The sequence below is a fragment of the Nomia melanderi genome, chromosome 3 (assembly GCF_051020985.1).
Source record: "Nomia melanderi isolate GNS246 chromosome 3, iyNomMela1, whole genome shotgun sequence".
Classification (NCBI taxonomy): domain Eukaryota; kingdom Metazoa; phylum Arthropoda; class Insecta; order Hymenoptera; family Halictidae; genus Nomia; species Nomia melanderi.
The window spans coordinates 6,357,008-6,375,704 of record NC_135001.1 but is presented as its reverse complement, the minus strand read 5'-3'; the positions used below and the strand labels follow the sequence as shown (position 1 = coordinate 6,375,704).

At 41.9% G+C, this 18,697-nt stretch overlaps 1 protein-coding gene across 5 annotated transcripts in view; it reads left to right on the top strand.

The window, feature by feature from the left end:
• Positions 1-18,697, top strand: part of Con (leucine rich repeat protein connectin) — a 358,673-nt gene that overhangs the window by 205,774 nt on the left and 134,202 nt on the right. For 4 of the 5 annotated variants that reach the window (XM_031987854.2, XM_031987823.2, XM_076365854.1 and 1 more), the window contains 2 exons: positions 9,611-10,176; positions 14,766-15,259. In XM_031987854.2, the coding sequence (XP_031843714.1) occupies positions 9,629-10,176; positions 14,766-15,259 (1,042 nt within the window). In that variant the 5' untranslated portion in view covers positions 9,611-9,628. Of the gene's footprint in view, positions 1-9,429; positions 9,510-9,610; positions 10,177-14,765; positions 15,260-18,697 lie in introns of those variants that run through there. The other variant, XM_031987813.2, reaches the window with a different exon arrangement.

Below are 18,697 nucleotides of genomic sequence, written 5' to 3'. Positions count from 1 at the left end.
GCGTTCTCGTCTCTGTTGTCGAGCTGCGTGCCGATTTGTCAACGCGCGTCTGTGCGCGGCACGCTAAAGACACCACCCATCCGCTTGTTCGGCAACGGTCCAACAGAAGGATTCCTGCGGAACTCGACGGGGAACGTTTCACTATGGCTCGCTACCTTCGAACGATGATGCCTGCGGGATGCCCGGGACGGGTTCGCTCGATTGTAGACGGTGCCGAGAGTTCTCTTGTATCTTTTCGATCCCCGCGACCTGAATACGGTATCAGGGCACTGTCAATATTTGACGTTTCTGTGTCGAGAGTATGATGAACGTACCGAATGATTTGCTAATGTTTTCCAACGTTTGATCGTTGGTAGTGTAGGATGGGTATTGTGAGTTGGGATAGTTAATCGTGACGAACTGGTTAAACGTGTAATGTATTTAATGTAAGATATGTATATGGTAGGATTCACCGCACTACGTTCACCGCAAACTCGCCCTTGCTCGTTCGCTGTCATCCTTTATCTGCAATCGAGTGCAACGTGTATCGTGAAACTTTAGGAGATTCAAACTTATCACTTGTTGCGATATTTGTCACCAAAATTCTACAGTATTCCACATTTCCTACGTTGAAACTTCAACAGTCCGCTATTAACCCTTAACACATCGGAAGTAACTCAAGTTTACCAAAAAACACCCTTATCACAGGTAACATCTGAGAACGAATTCACAGAAGTGTAGCACAATACTCAACGTAATCTTAAATATTACAACAATAACAAAAAATAATAAAATGATTATTATCGCCGAATACGCGGCATTGGACTCGGTAAGTAAAGCTACCATATGGCTCTTTGCTCCGTTCAGGGTTAACAAACTCTAAGATCGACAAGTCAGGATCATCTGAACAAAGCTCCAAGCCCGTTAATTCGTCATCCACTGGACTTTCTGGTCCGCTATAAATGTTCGGCGCGTCACACGCGAGAACTCCCGAGACGCGGAACAACTTAATATTTTCCGCGCGAGCTGCTGTTCCACGTCCACGCCCTGCCATCCCTTTATCTGCGCTCGTTTCCGTCGACAAGCCGTCCGTCTTGCATTCTTCCTCGCCTTTCTTCTTGCCCTGCTCCTCCGCCCTCGCCTTAGCGTAATTGCATAATTTTACGAACGGGTCGACGGTCGAGAGACTTCATTATTTTTACGGGTGAAGGTTTTACTATCCGTCCCAGCGTTTAGTATTCTCGACACGGCCCTGATAATTGGAGAGCAAAAGAGAAAGAGGAAACGGAAGAGGGGGACACGTCCCCGAGAATATTTTACGAAGGAGCACGAATGAATTCGACGATGATCGCGCCTCGTGCGGAATACACGGAAATCGTTTCACCCCGTTCCCACGGGAATCCCGCGCGCGATTCCGATATCCCTTCGCAGATTACCGCCCGGGATCGTCTAGCGCAGTGGTTCTTAACCTTTTGTTTACCGTGGATCTCCTGCGAATCAGTTTTTCCTCGTCGTGAACTGATAATATGCATCAAATATGCATATGTAAGGTGTACATCGTAAGTACCTATGTGCAATGTAAGAAGTTGGAATTCCAGAAGCTTCGAGGCTGAATCTTGAAAGCTTAGATTTCTGTAAAGAGAGTTTTCGAAGCTTCGAGGCTCAACCTTGAAGCACTGAAAATTCAATCTGAGCGTTAAAGACTTCAGCTTCTATGGCTGTAGGCTAGAAGCACGAGAGCTCTAGCTTTTAACGCTTGAGTCGCGATTGCAGCTTTCAAAACTTGGAGGATTTATTTTTAGAAGATTACCTACATATTTGTGTATATGTAAATACAGAGTATTAAAAATTTATGTAGGATCATTTAAATAGTGAATGCATAATGAAAATTGAGTTTTAATTACTAATGTATACTGGTGGTTAGTGTATCGCCAAAAAGGAGAAGAGTAAGCCATTTAAGATAAATTAAATATAAAACCAGAATTAACTCAGTCGTTGCTAACTATGAAGTGTCCCATAGTTTACTATAAGTTCTTTTGTTCAAAATAAATTGTTGGGACTCGGGGCAAGATGTTCGACACGTTCGCGGACGTGAATGCTATACCATTCATTTTCACTGTAATTCAAAATGACATGAATGTTATAACATTGATATTTATAAGCCACATTGTCATGAATTGAATTCTATATAGCCTTAACTTTTCGAAATTATTACACACTTTAACTCTCGGAGTACGAAATTTACATTTTTCTTATTTTTGCGGCTCATTTTGTAAGTATTTAAATTATGAAGGCGTTTTAGCGATTTGCGTATTGGCAAGACTACAAGACTAAGACACCCTTCGAATCTCAAGAAATGTATTGTTCTAATTTCTATAAAAAAATTAGAAAGAAGTCGCTTTAATTGCTCGGTAATTTTAGCGTTAACGAATTTAAACCTTTATACGCTCAAGCGTGTAAGCTCAACGTCATTGTAATTTCAAAATTTCAAGGTACACTCGTTTTAATACAATTATTAAACTATTGAATTCATTGTTGATTTGTATTTACAGATTGACATTTGTTAATTATATTCTACATACATTTGTTTATAATCGCGAAGAAAAATTCTGTCTATAGAGGGTTAATTTATTCAGTAGCGAATGGGTTAAGAACCACTGGCCCGTCAGTATCGTAGGCCACGATCGAAAGGTGCACCGGCGAAAGCTCGACTCCGTAAATCCTCTGCCAAGCGACACTTCCTTGGATGCAACGATATCGCGGCTGGTAAGTCTGATGTGATATCTATCCATGGAACAATCGAGTTCGAGCCGTTGCTCGTCTCCCGCCCTGTGAGATCTCCGCCGGTGTGCACCGAGAGAGAGCGTGACTGCATAATGCACGCGATCCTCTTTGACGCGAGACCCATGGAAATGATGGAACGTTTGCGGTTAATCGTGGAGTAGATGGTCCAGCAACTGCGTGCTTATCTCTCGCTGATCTTTGTCCATTTTGCTGTAGGCTTCTAATCGTGTATGATTAATTATTAGAATGGATCAGTAACGTTCCATCTTTAATCATTGATATATTCTATCGTTCTTTTATATAATTCCTCTGATTCGTTTTCCAGATATTTGGATTTTTCTTGTACGTAATTGTTAGTGTTCATGACAATTGGAACACGGATCTTCCGTGTATTTATTATTGATTATGAAACATTTAAATAATTCGAATGGAAGAAGTGATTAGAAGAATATAGTCCTTTGTCCGTCACATTTTTCACGAGACCATTCCTTTTTCTACGATCCAATGTTTATCGAGGTCGTAACCTTTGTTTTCTCAGCTATGAAATTTGCATTTCCTAAAAATGGTCCGTCGAAAGATACAGAAGTCTGTGACATCGAGTGGGAACGGTGTGACTAGCAATAAGCTTGACAACCGAAAAAAGAAGTAACCAGTTGATCATTGCTTAATTCAATGTTACCAGTTTCGTTACTAAATGAGTAAAACATTCGTCTCGGTGTTTTTAAAATAGTCACTTTGTTCTTGCTTCTTTCCGGAGTTTCGATTTGACATCTGCCAACCGGAAATTTTGCTGCCAGACCGCGCAGACCGTGTACATATTCATACCGTCGGAACTGTTCGGCCGGGAATCGTGAATAATATCGATTTATCCGGGAAATTTCTTGAAGTATTTATACAGCAGCCGAAAATTGACGGGTGACCCGCGTACATCCTTTGACGGACGTCCGTCTGTGCAGTTTCAGATAAAGTGTATTTATCAATTCTATAATATGCTGATTGAAGAGGATATTTTTACCGATTATTAACCCCTTGCCTTATAACAATGCATCAGACTCGTGGTGAAGATTTTCAACATGATTTAATAGGCATGAATATTATCCAATTCATTCGAATTCAAAGTAAATTTGACTCTTCTGTATTCAATTATTATACTTAAGAACGAACATAAACATAGAATATATCTACAGTTCTTCTCTTTTTCCAATAAATTATTAATGACAAAGTAACCGTATCGATCAGACTTGAGAAAGAAATCATAGAGCAATGGGTTAATATTGAAATAACATATGTCATTTTGGTTAATAGATCACGACCAGATAATTATAATAGAATATTTAACTATCGAATAGGAACTTCACATTTAATTCTATGTACTCTTTGCACTGATCAATCGCATTGACAAATCATACACAAGTTAATAAATTAGAAACTGTATAAATACAATGATAGCTTCCTCTATAATCCATATTGCTAGCTAGTTTAATATTGACGGGTTAATTAGTCCATTAACGCCAGAACCGCTACCCCGAAATTCGCTATTACTTTGCAAAAACATATTCACAAAGCGGCTAGTACAAGGTTTAACCAGGTACTCCAACCAAAATTCTCTCATTCGTTATAGTGGAGTGCTGGTCGAACTTTCATTGCGCAGTAAACACACGAAACTTCCAGTGCAATTATAACGCATAAAAATCTATATAATTCACGCATTAACATGAAGTGTTGTGCGAACAACTCGATCGGTTGCTTCCAATTACGAATATCAGTGAAAGTATACACGCAACGCGTGCGTGGAATGCATAAATCGCATCAGGATCTCGCGTCAGTGTCGGGAAATTTCTTATTCCGTAATAAGGAATCTTTATCGCGTCCGTGTTATCGATAATCTCCCTCTGAAGCGTTCACGGCGCTTCCTCGTCGAGTTCTCGCTGGAAAATCCGCGTGAAGAAGTATCGAGCGTCTATCAGTGCTTGCGGAAATCCGTTCGCTGCTGCATCACGGAACGATAAAACGGCGTCGCGGATATCCTCGCTGCAAATTGAAACACAAGAGAGGATTCCCCGCTCCGGCGATCCCGACACAGCCTCGTATTTCCGAGGAATCCGTCGGATCCGTACGAAACCGAACATTAAGAAACCCTTTGCTTCCTCTTTCGTTTCGCGCTGGTTGCAGCGGTCCCTGCATTTCCTACGATCTTCTGGGAGGCCGTCAACGAGCGCAAAGTCACGATCTCGCGCTAAGCTGTTCGAGCTTTCCGGTGACTCTTTAATCAGCTTTCGATTGAATCTAATCCACCCGCCCGGAAGAATGAAACTGTACCTTCTCTTTTGGGTTTCTTGACTAGTGCGCAATTATTGTCACGGATCGATATGAATTTCATCATTTTATACATTCATAACACTTCCTGGTTTTTCAATACTGGAAGAAAGTGAGTGAAGGAACTTAATAAAATTTACCTCTTAGAAGATAGGTTTCTAATATTGCGAATTCTTGTTTATAATAATTGCAATATACCACTTACGACAGAGAACAAAGAAACTTCATGTAAACTATAAACTTGATTCCAATCACATCTACAGACAGAACGCAAAATTGCCGTCATCAAAACGTCGAGTAATATTTACCCGAAGAAACTGAAATAAATCACTTTATTCGATAACTCTTCACAAAACCATCGGACGAGCAACACTCGTCACTTGAATCAAAAAGGGATCGACACCGTGAAACCTCTCGCGAACAAAGGAATGCAATAAAAATGTGGAACGTCGTTGTTGCTGCGTCTAACGGGAGCAGGGATATCGAAAGCCGTTGATTCAATGTCTCAGCCCGGTATTAAAAGGGTACTAGAGCGCGATGCAATCCGTAAACCCGAGAGGGAGCGGGTTTTCCTCAGGGCGGTGATTTCCATCGGTATCTCGCTAAACGGTAGCAATCGGAAGACGAATTTCCCCGCTATATCCTCGCTAACAGTTCGAGGAGCTTGCTCGTAACTGCTCCGCCTACGTCTGAGCCCCGTTCGGAGCTGTCTCCTTTCGGTTCTTCCCTACCCCGCGGCAGACTGTCGGCGATAAATCCAACGGTCTCGCTTCTTGCACTCGCCGCGCCCTTCCAAATGCTGGCGAAGCAACCTGTTCCATCCTTAACCGAGTTTTCGCAAACCGCGCTGCACGATGTAACGTTCATATTTGTAATTCTTAGTTCCCAAGCCGCTCTTAAATAGAAGTTGCAAATAGAACCGTCCTCCGATATCGGAGCCGTCGGCTTTCAGCTTTTAAACTCGAGCTATTAAACCATTGTTGCAACACGGCTTGCACTTAAGAACTACAGAAACGAGTTGCATTATTATTTCATCGTCCATCGGTTTCTGAACGTCTGACTTGGAAATATTATGATATTCGAGCGTCGATCATTGCTAGTTAGAGTTATCGTGATCAATATTCATGCGTCGAAAATATTTCATTTCAAATATAGAATTGAAATTGAGCTTCGTGCGTTTAATGTAACATTTTCGATATCAATTCCGACGTTTTCATATTTCACGAAACCGCTTCAGGTTTAATCGTTGGGAGTTAATTGAGAACGATGTCCCGGCTTTCTTAAAATTCATTATCTCCTGTGTTTAATTTACCGAGACTGTTACGTATTTCGAGTGGAACAGAGAGAAATTGATTTCACGAAGCCACCTACGTTACGAAATAAAACAGTTACAAAATCGATCATTTCATTATCGAGTGAAACTGAGTCCCCCTGTTCTTTCAGTAACGTTTAAATAATATCTCTCATTTTTCCGTTCTCAGTGAGCTAACATTTTCCACTGCGCGACGAGGGAACGCAAACAAAAGATCGTAGAGCCCTTTTTTCAAAGTTCACCGTAAAAATCACCGAGCTCGTAAGTTCACGTCGAATATATTCGGCCAGGGGCGCGGTGCCCTTTTTCGGTCGACTGGTGTTTCGGTCAGCTCTACGGTAATATTTTTTATAATTGAAAATTCGCGCGTGATACGCGATGCTCGATGTCACGCGCGAAGAATAAAAATGCTACAGCGCCATTGTATTTTACTCAGCACGGTCGATTAAGCGGAATCGCCGCGTTCTCCTCGCTTTCCTCGCTTTCCGCGCGGACTCGGCACCGCTGTCAATCGTTCGTCGGACAAATTCTCGGCGACCGTTGTGACGTTCCATTGAACCCACAGGATCCCGTGTCCTCGGATATAAAGTACGGATTCCGCCGTAAAGTTAGCGTTCAGCGGTGAATTTCGACTCCGGACAAAACCGAATGCAGCAGCGCCTCGTATAACACTGTTAACAACATTATAACAGTTTTCTAACGAAATTTCGCGTTACCAATTCACCTATTACACGACAATTAACCCGTACTATTTTCATTTTAATTCAAGGAAGACAGGAATATTTATCGGGTTCATGGAAGAAATTAGTTATCGATTTCTACTATTAACACAACTACCGGATGGATCAAAATTACTCTTTCCTGATTTCATTTTTTCCAATTATTCAACAGATAATAGATGCTTCTTTCGGATTATAACGCGAACGTCGTATTGAAACAGTGGGGACGACACTTTTGGGATTCAAATATTGCCCTATAAAACTGCGGTGGAACTTGTTTATCAAAGCAGAATAATAAAACGACAGGTCTACGAGTTTCATTGCGTTGTTATAAAATAATATCTACATTTATTAGTGGAGGAGCTTGGGCTCATATTTTGGTCCATCAGTGTACGCGTCCTGTGCTTGAAGTGGTCGATTTCCAGTGGCCGGATAACACGAGCCAACTTCGCCGGATTAAAGAGACCGCGCGGCGGCTCTTTGCCTCGGCGTGGACGATGTTTGGAGATTTTTCCGACCTCGTTAACATCACCGCGCCCGCAGAAGCAGGCCGGCCGGAGACACACTTTATGTGCTGGTGAATCGTTGCGGCATTTGATCGTGATTTTGGAGCGGAAACACATTTCATAACGTTCCACGCGAGATCTTTTCAGAAAAACAGAGATACCGGACTGAATGTCGTGTGAGAAATAACTGTAAATGTACAATATATGCATAAACTTTCAGGAAACGACGGAAATTACTGAAATAAATACGGTAATATATATTACTCAGTTCATTTAAGGGATTAAGTAGATATCCGTATTTATTTCAGTAAATTACTATATATATATATATATATATACATATATTTGTTGAATCATGTTGAAAATCTTCGCCACTCGTTGTAAGACAAGGAGTTACAGATCATAAATATGACAAACGTATTTCCAGAAGAAATTATATAGACGAATTATTTATTGGTCAAACTAAGTGCTTCATCAAAGTCTCTACTACTCGTTTCATGTTATTAATCGCATTAGCAAACGAACAGCTTTACGCATATATAATCAAAACAACACATTTTCCACAAAAGAAACGTCACAGTCTAAACCCACAGACTTCAAAACTCTTCACTCACATCCGAAGGTTCCAAAACGAACCGTCCAGTTCTGAAGGCAGCTCCCGTCGCGCAAAAGAGCATAAAAAGTACGCGGGGAAGTATGGTAAATACGATAGTCCGCTTTCCGCGGTCATATGCGCCCCCTCCCGCACGTCTCCGAAACTTTCCCCTTTCCCAGCTGGAAAAGGAGGAAAAAAGTGTGGCAGCGGGAAAAGCCCGAGGAAACAAAATCTCGCGAGCATTTTCCAGAGTCTCGCAAAGCCCGGACGACCGTCGTCACCGCGGACGTGACGTACGCACGCACAACGGGAGTTGAACGCGTGCGCTGTGTGGAGGCTGCTGGTCTGCGGGCGCCAGTTGAAAAATAAAGGCGAACGAGAAACGCGTCGCATCGCGCGCGCGCGGTATTACGCGAGCTTCCACTTGAGAGGATAATTTTTCAAAGGGGTGTCCCTTTTCGGCTCGTCTTCGTTTTGCGGGAGGGGTAAAAAGGCGAGCCAGGTGAAAGGCCGGCCGCTGCACGCGTTACCAACAGGGAGAAAGAGACAGAGAGAGGGAGAACGGGGGAGTTCCGCGGCTTACCTTCATCCCCCGTCTTTCGTTTACCTTTTTCACGGCCTTTACGTAGCAACCTCGACCCGCACTCTTTTCCTTTTTTTATCCCGCGGATCCCGCACCCTTCCGTGTGTCTTCCCGCCCACTCCCGCCCTCCGCCGGCCGGCTTTCCGTTCGCGGCAAGATTTTTCTGGGCCGATGAAGCATGCACGCCGTGATTCAGCCTCGCGCGACGGAGACATCACACGGCGACAGGGACCCAAGGAAGCCAAGGGTACGCGTCCGTCCGTGCGCGCTTCGATAACCCTTGATCGGATGTACACTCGTGAGCAGCCACTTGTGGCGTAACGTAGCCAGTTCCTGCTGAGGCCGGATTGACGTTGGCAGTTGAGGATGAGGGAGTGCTGAAGTTTTGATGGAATTTTTTTGATGAACGCCGAAGAGACTGGAGAGGGATTGGTGTTTAAATAGGAATGTTTGGGATGTTTCTTTGTTGTGGCATATGGGAGTTGGGTGAGAAGGTTGGGAAAGCTGGTTGATTGTATTAAAGATTATATTGGGTTGGAATTTGATTATATTGAATATTGTATCTTGGTAGTGTTTGATTGCATTGTAGATTATATTTGATTAACACTTGATCACATTATGAATTAACATTTCGACTTTGAACGTTACTTTTAAGAGTTATTGGAGCTCTCGTAAGCTTAACAGTTTCTTGCCAGTGTCTTTTGATTAACTGATGGTAAAATAATTCTTTTGTTATCACTAGCGCAAAATTATCGAAAAAATTCGAATTTCAGATTCTAAAAGATTCTTCTAACAGATATGTCTGTGTTGTTACAGATACCCACGATAGCAGCGATGAAGCAATCACCGTGGATTTCCTTGATTTTTCAAGCGTTGCTAGTCATCTCGTTGCTGTCCTCGGGTCTATCCGCGTCAACGAGATCGCGTGGGAAGAAAAAGGTCGCGAAGGAGACGAAGGAGATGAACATTTGCGAGATGCAGGGCCAGGAAGTAGCGATCTTTTGCTACTGCAACAGCAACGCGATCAGGAACGCTTCGGAAGCTAAATGCCTGGTCCTGAAGTCGATCAATCTGAACGATCCGACCTGGAATTACTTCAGCTCGCAGATCTATCTGCAAGAATTGACGTTCAACGTACAGACGAACAGTCTGGAGTACATACCTACGCAGTTGCTCCGGCAATTGAAGAATCTGCAGAAGATCGCATTCCAATATGCGAAGATCGACATGCTCGCCGAGTACGCATTTTCGAATCTGTCCACGATCACGGAGATCAATTTGAACAGCAGTTCCGTATCGGCGCTTAAGATGCACGCGTTTGAAAACATGAGGAACCTTTCCATCATCAATTTGAATGACAACAAGATTGCCGAGATTAACAGGTGACTATTGTTCCTTTATTGATTTTGATATTGATTTTAATATTGATTTTGGTATTGATTTGGACATTGATTTTAGTATTGATTCCATTAGACATATCCAAGATTCATATTAGAGATGATTCGTTTGCACTGATGCACTATTTAGATAATCCATCAACTTATATTTGTTCAATTAAAATCACATTAAAGACGACGTTGCATTGAATTGCATATTCAGAAAATACAACTAGCAAGGAAAGTTTATTTGTAGGTCAGATTCGTCTAACAGGTACACGCAATTAAAAAATTAAACGTCACGGTGCAATGTTTTTTATAACACCATTACAGGCCATGAAACACTATAATTCATGCGTATAAAGTTTTACGCGGCCTCGTAACATGAACTTACAAAACGATGACATATCTAAAATGTGCAGGAACTTGCAAAGTCGATGCCGTCTTGTCAAAGTATTCCCCTAATACCTTATCGCAGGCAAAATCTTTACATTAAACAACGGTTACGTGGTATTTACTGAAACATTCACCTCGATCATGAAACTATAAATTTTTCCTATAAAACGAAATACACTAGAAATTCTATCCCACCTAACGTTAACACTAAAGCTACCGAGCAATTAAACTGACCTTTCGAAATTCCTCTATAGAAACTCCAAGAATGCATCTATCGAGACTTTAACTGATTTACAATTCAATTTGCGTATTGCTAAATCGAATTCTTTAACAATTTCTCAGATGTCTGTCATCTTTTTTCAAATTGCAAAAGAAGAAACCAGGAATGGGTCATTTTACCCGTCTGGTAGTTTTAGTGTTAAAATATACATTCTCTTACAGAAACTAACGAAACAAATTTGATCAAAGCCTTCAACGAACGAAACAAGCGTGTAAATTTCAGTTAATTAAGCCGCCGCGCTAAAACCCGTGCTCCTATAAACAGCCGCACTCCGGATACCTAATTACATTTATCGGAGAGCCAATATCGTTTGCGAGACTAATCGAAGACGGGTGTGCGAGACAATGGGCCGCGCCGGATTCCAGTTTCGATAGTCTCGCCGCGATAAGAGCCCTCTCCAATGAGAGCACCCTTCATAATTCCGAATAATTCGTTCAATTATGCCGTATTGCGAGCTCAGCCTCCTCCAGCAGCGGGTAAATTGGAAACGTCTTTAGCCGGCGCGGCGACATTTTACGAGGAACGCGCGCCGGGATAAATTGCTGAGGAATTCCTCGAGTTCCCTGTGCTTCGCGGTTTGAACGTGTTTTCGGCGGGATCGGCGCGTTTGATGATCGCTACGATACTACGGGGCGTCGTCTCGGTGGGTCTTGAAATCCGGACTACCGGGTGTTTGACGCGGTTAATAATTGATTGATCAATTAGCGACGGTCTGGCATACGGGTATACGGGTCACGAAGGTTCGCTACATGTAGACCACGATTGATCGATGGAATTAAACGATTCGGCTGGAAAGAAGAGCTGGCTTTTGCGGTGAAGCTTTAATGCATTATTCTTTGGTTCATTATTAACCCTTTACACTCGGAAATTTTACACTAGGTATATTCAACGTTTTCCGATAAAATATACACGACGCTCTTTGAAACCAACCAATGAGGAAACGTACACAAATCAAAAAACGAAGCTATTTTACTCCAATATTTTACATATCGATGCATTATACGAAGCTTAATATTATATATGACCTTATAATTTTATTATATCGAATCAAGCGGTGACTAAGAGTCATCTCTCCAGTGCAAAGGGATAATTTATAGGATGTATTATTCTATAATACGTTTTAATTACTGTAATGTTATGTGTTATAGCAGTTTGATGTATTGTGTTTGTTACTGTTTATTGAGCTTTGACGAAGTTTGATGGAGACTTTGTTTAATTGATTGTATTTATTTATTTATGTATTGGAAGCTTGTTAAGCTTTTAGCAAGGAATACATGATATAAGACTGAGAAGAAGTATTTAAAGGAATGTCAAAGTTTGGAGGATTTATGGAGGTCATGTAAGCTGACCTAGCCAGTCAAACTTCACTTTAGATCTCCGCTCGGATCGGTTTACGGTTGGTGCTCGTGAATAGTTGATTCCCGAATGTAGATGATGTATATCAGTTAGTTTTGGGATGGTGAAGTTGGTGCCTACCAAGTATCGTGTTCTACTTTATTATGCAGCTATATCCGGAACGCAACTTGTGATTGTTCGGACTTGAACGTTCATGTTCTATAATTGATTAGTTGAGTATAGCCGAGAGGGGAATAACTTTGTAATATAGTTTCTATTGTTCGTATTGGACGCTCCTATACTCCTGTAGAATTCATTCAATTTGAAGAGTACAGGGAAGAGCCAAAACTTCGTAATATAGTTCCTATTGTCCGTTTCGGACGATCATGGTTTCTCTTGTAGAAATCAGTCAATTGAAAACTGTAACTTGTACTCTCTCTCTCTCTCTCTCTCTCTATCTCTCTCTCTTGAACCGTTATACTCTACTTAAGCCGGAACTTGCAAAATGGACACTCATTTATGTTATGGATTGTTCTAGAAGGCACTTCTTTGCTATTATGACTTTATTTAACCGTTGAGTGCCAATCGGTGTGGTCATGCTTCTCCGTTACACTGTTTAAGAGTGCCAACTTATAGGTTCGTAGAATCAAATTGAGTTTATTTATTTGTTTTCCTTCTGGTTATTCAGTTTTATTCTTGTTATTACCTGCTTAGAAATGGAAAAACGGAACGATCGTGCTGTTCAGAATTTTTTAATGTAAAAATAGAAACGAAAGGAGCGCTATCGCGCTTCTTAGCACTTCCCGATCGGGATTTTGCAAAGACCCGTGACACTCGAACGGTTAATATTTCTTATTTCATGTCACAATATTAGATCTCCTCCACTGCGATTATGTAAAAGTTATCCAAAAACTGTAACGTTAAGCACAATACGAAATATAATAAGTAATTTGCATATCTGTATGACCAACTCGTAAAGATGGCAATTTTAAAAAAGTTTAGAAAAGTGACAAAGTCATATGGCGAAGATGCAAAACAAAAATTATTAATCTTTGATATGAAAATTCTTATATTACCCTATTACCTAGTTATTTACATTATGGAAAATTTGTATTCAAAATCAATTACCTTCCAAGTCATAATTATTTTCTTGTAATTTGAAAGCACCAGTCTTCGTCAACAAAGTGTTAACGAAGAAATCCAAACACTGTCAAATTGCCAGAAAGACAGTAAAAGTAAAAAATTGGAACCAGAACAACGTGATTTGTGAACTCCAAACGCGACCGACGACAGCGTAACCTTCTCGCGGACAAAAAAATGACAGCGTCGCGAGATTAATTCGGGAATACGCGTATCGCGGTTTCGTATCTGGCGTGTTCGTGCATACGCAATGCATTATCGGGTGTGGAAAGGTTGTGGAAGGGCGCGCGAGTTCAGCGACATGTTTCTACGGGGAAAGCTCCTTATCGGCGCGGCTGGAGGGTGTCGTACTCGCGATCGTGCGATCCCGATTGCTTGTGGGACTCGTAATCTCGGCATTGTTGCCGGCCGGTGTGTTGCCGCGCTATAAATAAACGCCGCGGAGATCGCTGACGCTCGATATGGAACCAGTCACGCGATAGAAACGCGGACAATGCGGTCCGGAGGATGCCGCAGTTTTCGAGGCTCGCGCGCCTCTCGCGCTTAAAAGCTCCCGCCTCGTTCACCGATCGCGCGACCGACACGACGCGATTCGATGCCGGAACTTCGCGTCGCGCCTTTGCACCTCTTCCCTTTGTCCAGATACCGGCGATTCTCGTTCGTTCCCGATCGACATATTGCGTTAGAAAGTTTTTCTCGCTGCGGGGACTTCATGCGCGAAGATATAGTAATTTCGCGAGTTGTGATTTGATGGGAAAGTCATTGCTTGTGGGACTAGTTTAGGATACTTTTTCGTTAGTGTTTTTAATATTTTTATATTAAATATTTTCAGTATTAATATTTTCATATTAATATTTCAGTGGTCATAATTATAGAAGAAGAAACTTTCGATAGCTACATTGTATGTCGGTTTTTTTAAAGATTCTCGAAACCCGAATGTCTCCAGCTCCCAACACTATGATACGCTCGAAAGTACAACACGGATTCGCGATTCGGTCTCGTTACTAAAGTCCACTGTACCAGAGTCAACAGAGCGCGACATAAATTTCTTAGACTGACTGCTTTTAAATCCGCCCGGTACTTGTACACATTCCCGACCTCCGTTTCGTGCAACTATCTTGTTTTCATTGCACCTATCAACTTTTCTTACCCTCGGGTAGCTAGAAGAGGGACGCAGAGAAGTCCCTTTATACAGGCCAACTGGCAAAAATTGCCGGAAGACCCCCCCTCCCCTCGAGAAAATCCAAACTCCGTAGCGAAACCGGCGCCGATTCAATTTGGCGCTCAAGTACGTAGAACTTCCCAGGCGCCATTAACACGGTCATAAAGCTGGTCCTCCGTCCTTCCTCCCGGTGGAATTTCTTCGACGACGTTCCGCCAGTGTCTCTCACATGCCCCGGGTCTTAAACCTCCATCTGTCTCACGGTGTAAATTCAATTCGCAGGGAAACGTTCATCAATCTGCCCTCGATGAAGAGCCTGTTCCTCTGCCGGAACAACATCAGCACCCTCCATGACAGAGCCTTCATGCACCTGACTTCTTTGGAGGAACTGGAACTATCCGAGAATCAGATCAAAGTGATCACCATTGACAGTTTCCACGGACTAAGGAGTTTGCAGAGGTTGGACCTGCGGAACAATTTGATCGACATGATAGGCGATCGCACCTTCGTCGAAATGTCCATGCTGCGCGAGCTCAAGTTGGACTCCAATAGGATCGTTTACATATCGAAGAAGGCTTTGGACGGACTGAGGAACTTGAGGAAGCTTGGTCTAAGTGATAACAAATTGACCAATCTGGAGCCTGACTTTCTGGCTGGTGCTCCAGGTGTCTATTTCTTGGACCTCAGGGACAATAGACTGAAGACCATCACCTTTGATAACATTAAGCCCATTGCTACCAACCTGTACAACAGCTCTAGTCACTTCTTCGTCACTGGTGAGTCGATTCGATGCATGTTTGATTATACTTTTATTCTGTTGGCTCGATACATATGTGAATTCTACTTTATTGAACGAATCCGGGGTTTTACAATACAAGACTTTAACGATATACGATAGTGACACGCTACCGGTTGAAACTAGTCTTACAGACAACTCAGTACTTATGACGAGATTTTTTCTGTGTCAATCAAGTACTTAGAAAAATTATAAATAGCAACCTTGTTCAGTTAGACAAAAGGTAGCAGACGCTACTGGTTAGTTTATCGATCCTGGAATGGTTAACTCGATAGACGGAATATGTTATTCCAGATATTACCGTGTACCCATTAACCATTCTGCAAGTTTAATAATTGAGAACTTTGTCAATCAAACCCGATCTTAATTGCCCTCGTAGTCTAAGAGGGTAATTCCCAAAAATTCTGGCTTAATAATACGCGGGCTTTACGATCGAGAAATTCGACGGCGGAGTCGTCGGAAACTTTAATGAAACAGCCGTAACGGTTTTATACGGGGCTGCCGACCGACCGTCCCAAGAACCAACACGACTGTAAATTCACCCCTGCGGTCACGGTTCGTTTCGAGAACGTCATTGAACTTGCCGGTTTTTACTGTCGGTTAATAGATAATTCCCTAACGATCCAGCGACGCTCGCCGCGGAACGTTATCTTCGTGAATTTCTCGAATCTCGACGGTGCGCCCGTAATTCGTCGACGGCGAGAGATCGAAGCGATACTATCGCGACTGAGAAGTCTTTAATCTTGATCGTTAACCTCTGAGTCACCATTGACGCTCTATTTCGAATTTGAATTTTTTCAAACTTCTCTTTCTTCATTACTAATATTACAGCAATTTAATATATTATAATATATTCACTCGTAATTAGTAACTAAGACTTTTCAATACTTATCATATGTATCTCTTATCATAGTTATCTCTCAGGTGTCTCTAAGAAAGGATCAACAAACTAAAATAACAAAATCAAGTAAATAATGCTAGAAGATTTAGTTTTAACTCTCCCAATATATTACTATGTTTGAATAGTGAATTACGTTGCTCTTAGAAATGATATTGTATATAAATGTCAATTACCGGAAGACAATTTATTAAAAGGGGAGCACAGATCTATAGACCCCTTCTTGTAGAAACGTCTCTTTACTCTAGAAGATGGAGAAAATTGTAGAAAATAATATTAAATAATATTAAATGATATTAAATAATAGGAAAAGAGGCAAGACTGGTGGAAACGGTATGAGAGTTAGTAGTTAGTACCGTCACCTTCCGTCCCCGAAGAGTTAAGAAACGACGCGTGCCAATTTCGTGATCATTCCGTTGATGGCTGTCGAGGGAAGCCTCCGCGTGAGCATCGCGGCCTCTTATTTCCCTGCGCACCACCCTCGCCCCGCCTTGATGCCCTGATTATCTTCCACGGGGATCGTCGATCCTCCACAGTCGCAACGAACCGCGTTCCCCGAATGTTTGGCCCAACTTCGTCACCGTAATCTACTAACCGTGTTAGAACTTCCCTGGAAACTAGCCTTATGACACGTTCGTTCGGAACTGCGCCATTTTTGGTACCGTTTCCGAAAGGGGGTTGAAAGGACTGGAATTGGAAGTGGTGGATCTCTGGGATTTGATGTATTCACAGGGAAACTTTGGCAATTAACGAAAGAATAATCGTTCGAATTTAAACGGTCCGCGCATTCGGGACATTGACTGGAATATTTTGAAAAATTGAAACACTGATTAGTATCAAATTATCCGACGATTATTAGAAATTTAATTTTTAAGGAGCTGATCTCTTAAATTTCATTTCGAATCACGCGACATTATAGGAGATAAGTAGTAAATTCGTACAATTTAAAACTAGTGGCAAGTTCTGTTAACCCGGCTGCGTTCTTTGGGTCCTCTTCAACCCAATCACTTATTTTCTCAACGACAGTTTATTCATTCAATCTTTTTCTATATATTCTCATTTTTTCTCATTTTACCAGGGATACTTTCCCATTTAGAAATAGTTTTATAAAGTTATTATTGAAATATATATTTCTACATTTTTAATAATATTTCAATTACAATAGATAAACTGAAGAACGCAGCAGGGTTAACCTGCTAACAAGTATTCTCGACCGAACGGTTACAGAACTCTGAACCTTGAGAAAGGTTGTTCCCCGCGTGCCGTTTCATCGTGTCTTAGTTTGAAATGTAAATAATCTCGGGCACAATATTTCCAACCACTTCGGGATTTCCGATAAAACGTGGCTGGTCTGTCTCCGGCAGGCTTCCGTCCATTCTGGAATTACCATAGACCGGCAAAAAAACTGGCCGGGGTCTCTGTCCCCTTGTTATGTAGCGAGAAAATTGCAGGAGTTACGAGAATTCGAATAGTACCACTCGATGAACGAACAGAGAACGAACTTTACTTTGCCGCATTGATTAAACTGAAAATATTATCCAACATTGAACAGAAATATTTTCGATCGCGGTATAATAAAAATATTGAAAATCCTTTCAATATTGCATTTCAATTCGCAGCATGAAAGACCGTCATTATTGAATTCTATTTTCATCGATAATAACTTCTATAAATACCCGTTGGAGGAATGTCAAATTTGAATAGAATTACTCAATTGAATAATGGTAGATTACTGTAACAAATTAATATACACAGACCGAATGAATCACTCAAATAATATCTTCGTGCAAACAGACCAATTTTCTCTAAGCTACCCAAATGAACGTTTAACCAAATTGCTTAATTAAAATCATTAAGAATCGTTCAACGCGAAATTCATCCAAATATCTCCCAATCAACTGAACCTCTGTTCATAACAATTCAAGCATTTGCCAACTCTTCAAAACAAGGATCACAAGCATTGTATTCATGCAATTCCCATTTACAACGTCCTTTCAAAAACACCCCTTTCGCGAAACTTTCCTCGTCCAGCGACCCTTTTCTTCGACGGAAACCTTTTTTTTCTCAATGGGAGCCATTCGAAAACTGTTCGAAGCTTCTGCGTTCGAGGTCGACGACCTTTAGAACTTGAGGGGTCGCCTGGTCGACAGGGAAGCCCGACAGGGCGTTACGTGTCCATCAGCCTCCTTATTAAACTCGCGCTCCCAGAAATTTCTTGCCGCGGAATCGTTGGGGCCCGGAAAGTTGGTCAACTTTTTGACGAGGCTGCCTCGTCCGATTCTATTAGGCGGGCACGGGTTACACAATTCCTTCGGAACGAATCGCTGCGAGTTCCGCGAACTAGAAATTCCGGGAGCGTAACCGGAAGGGCTGATTCCGGGCGCAGTTGGTGCTGTTTCTGTCTGTGACCGATAACTCGATTGAAATTGCCGGCTGAATGGGCCACCTTTTTTTTTCCGACGGAGCCACGTTTCCGTGTCCATCGATAATTACAGAATGCCGGGGTCCTCGTTGAATATG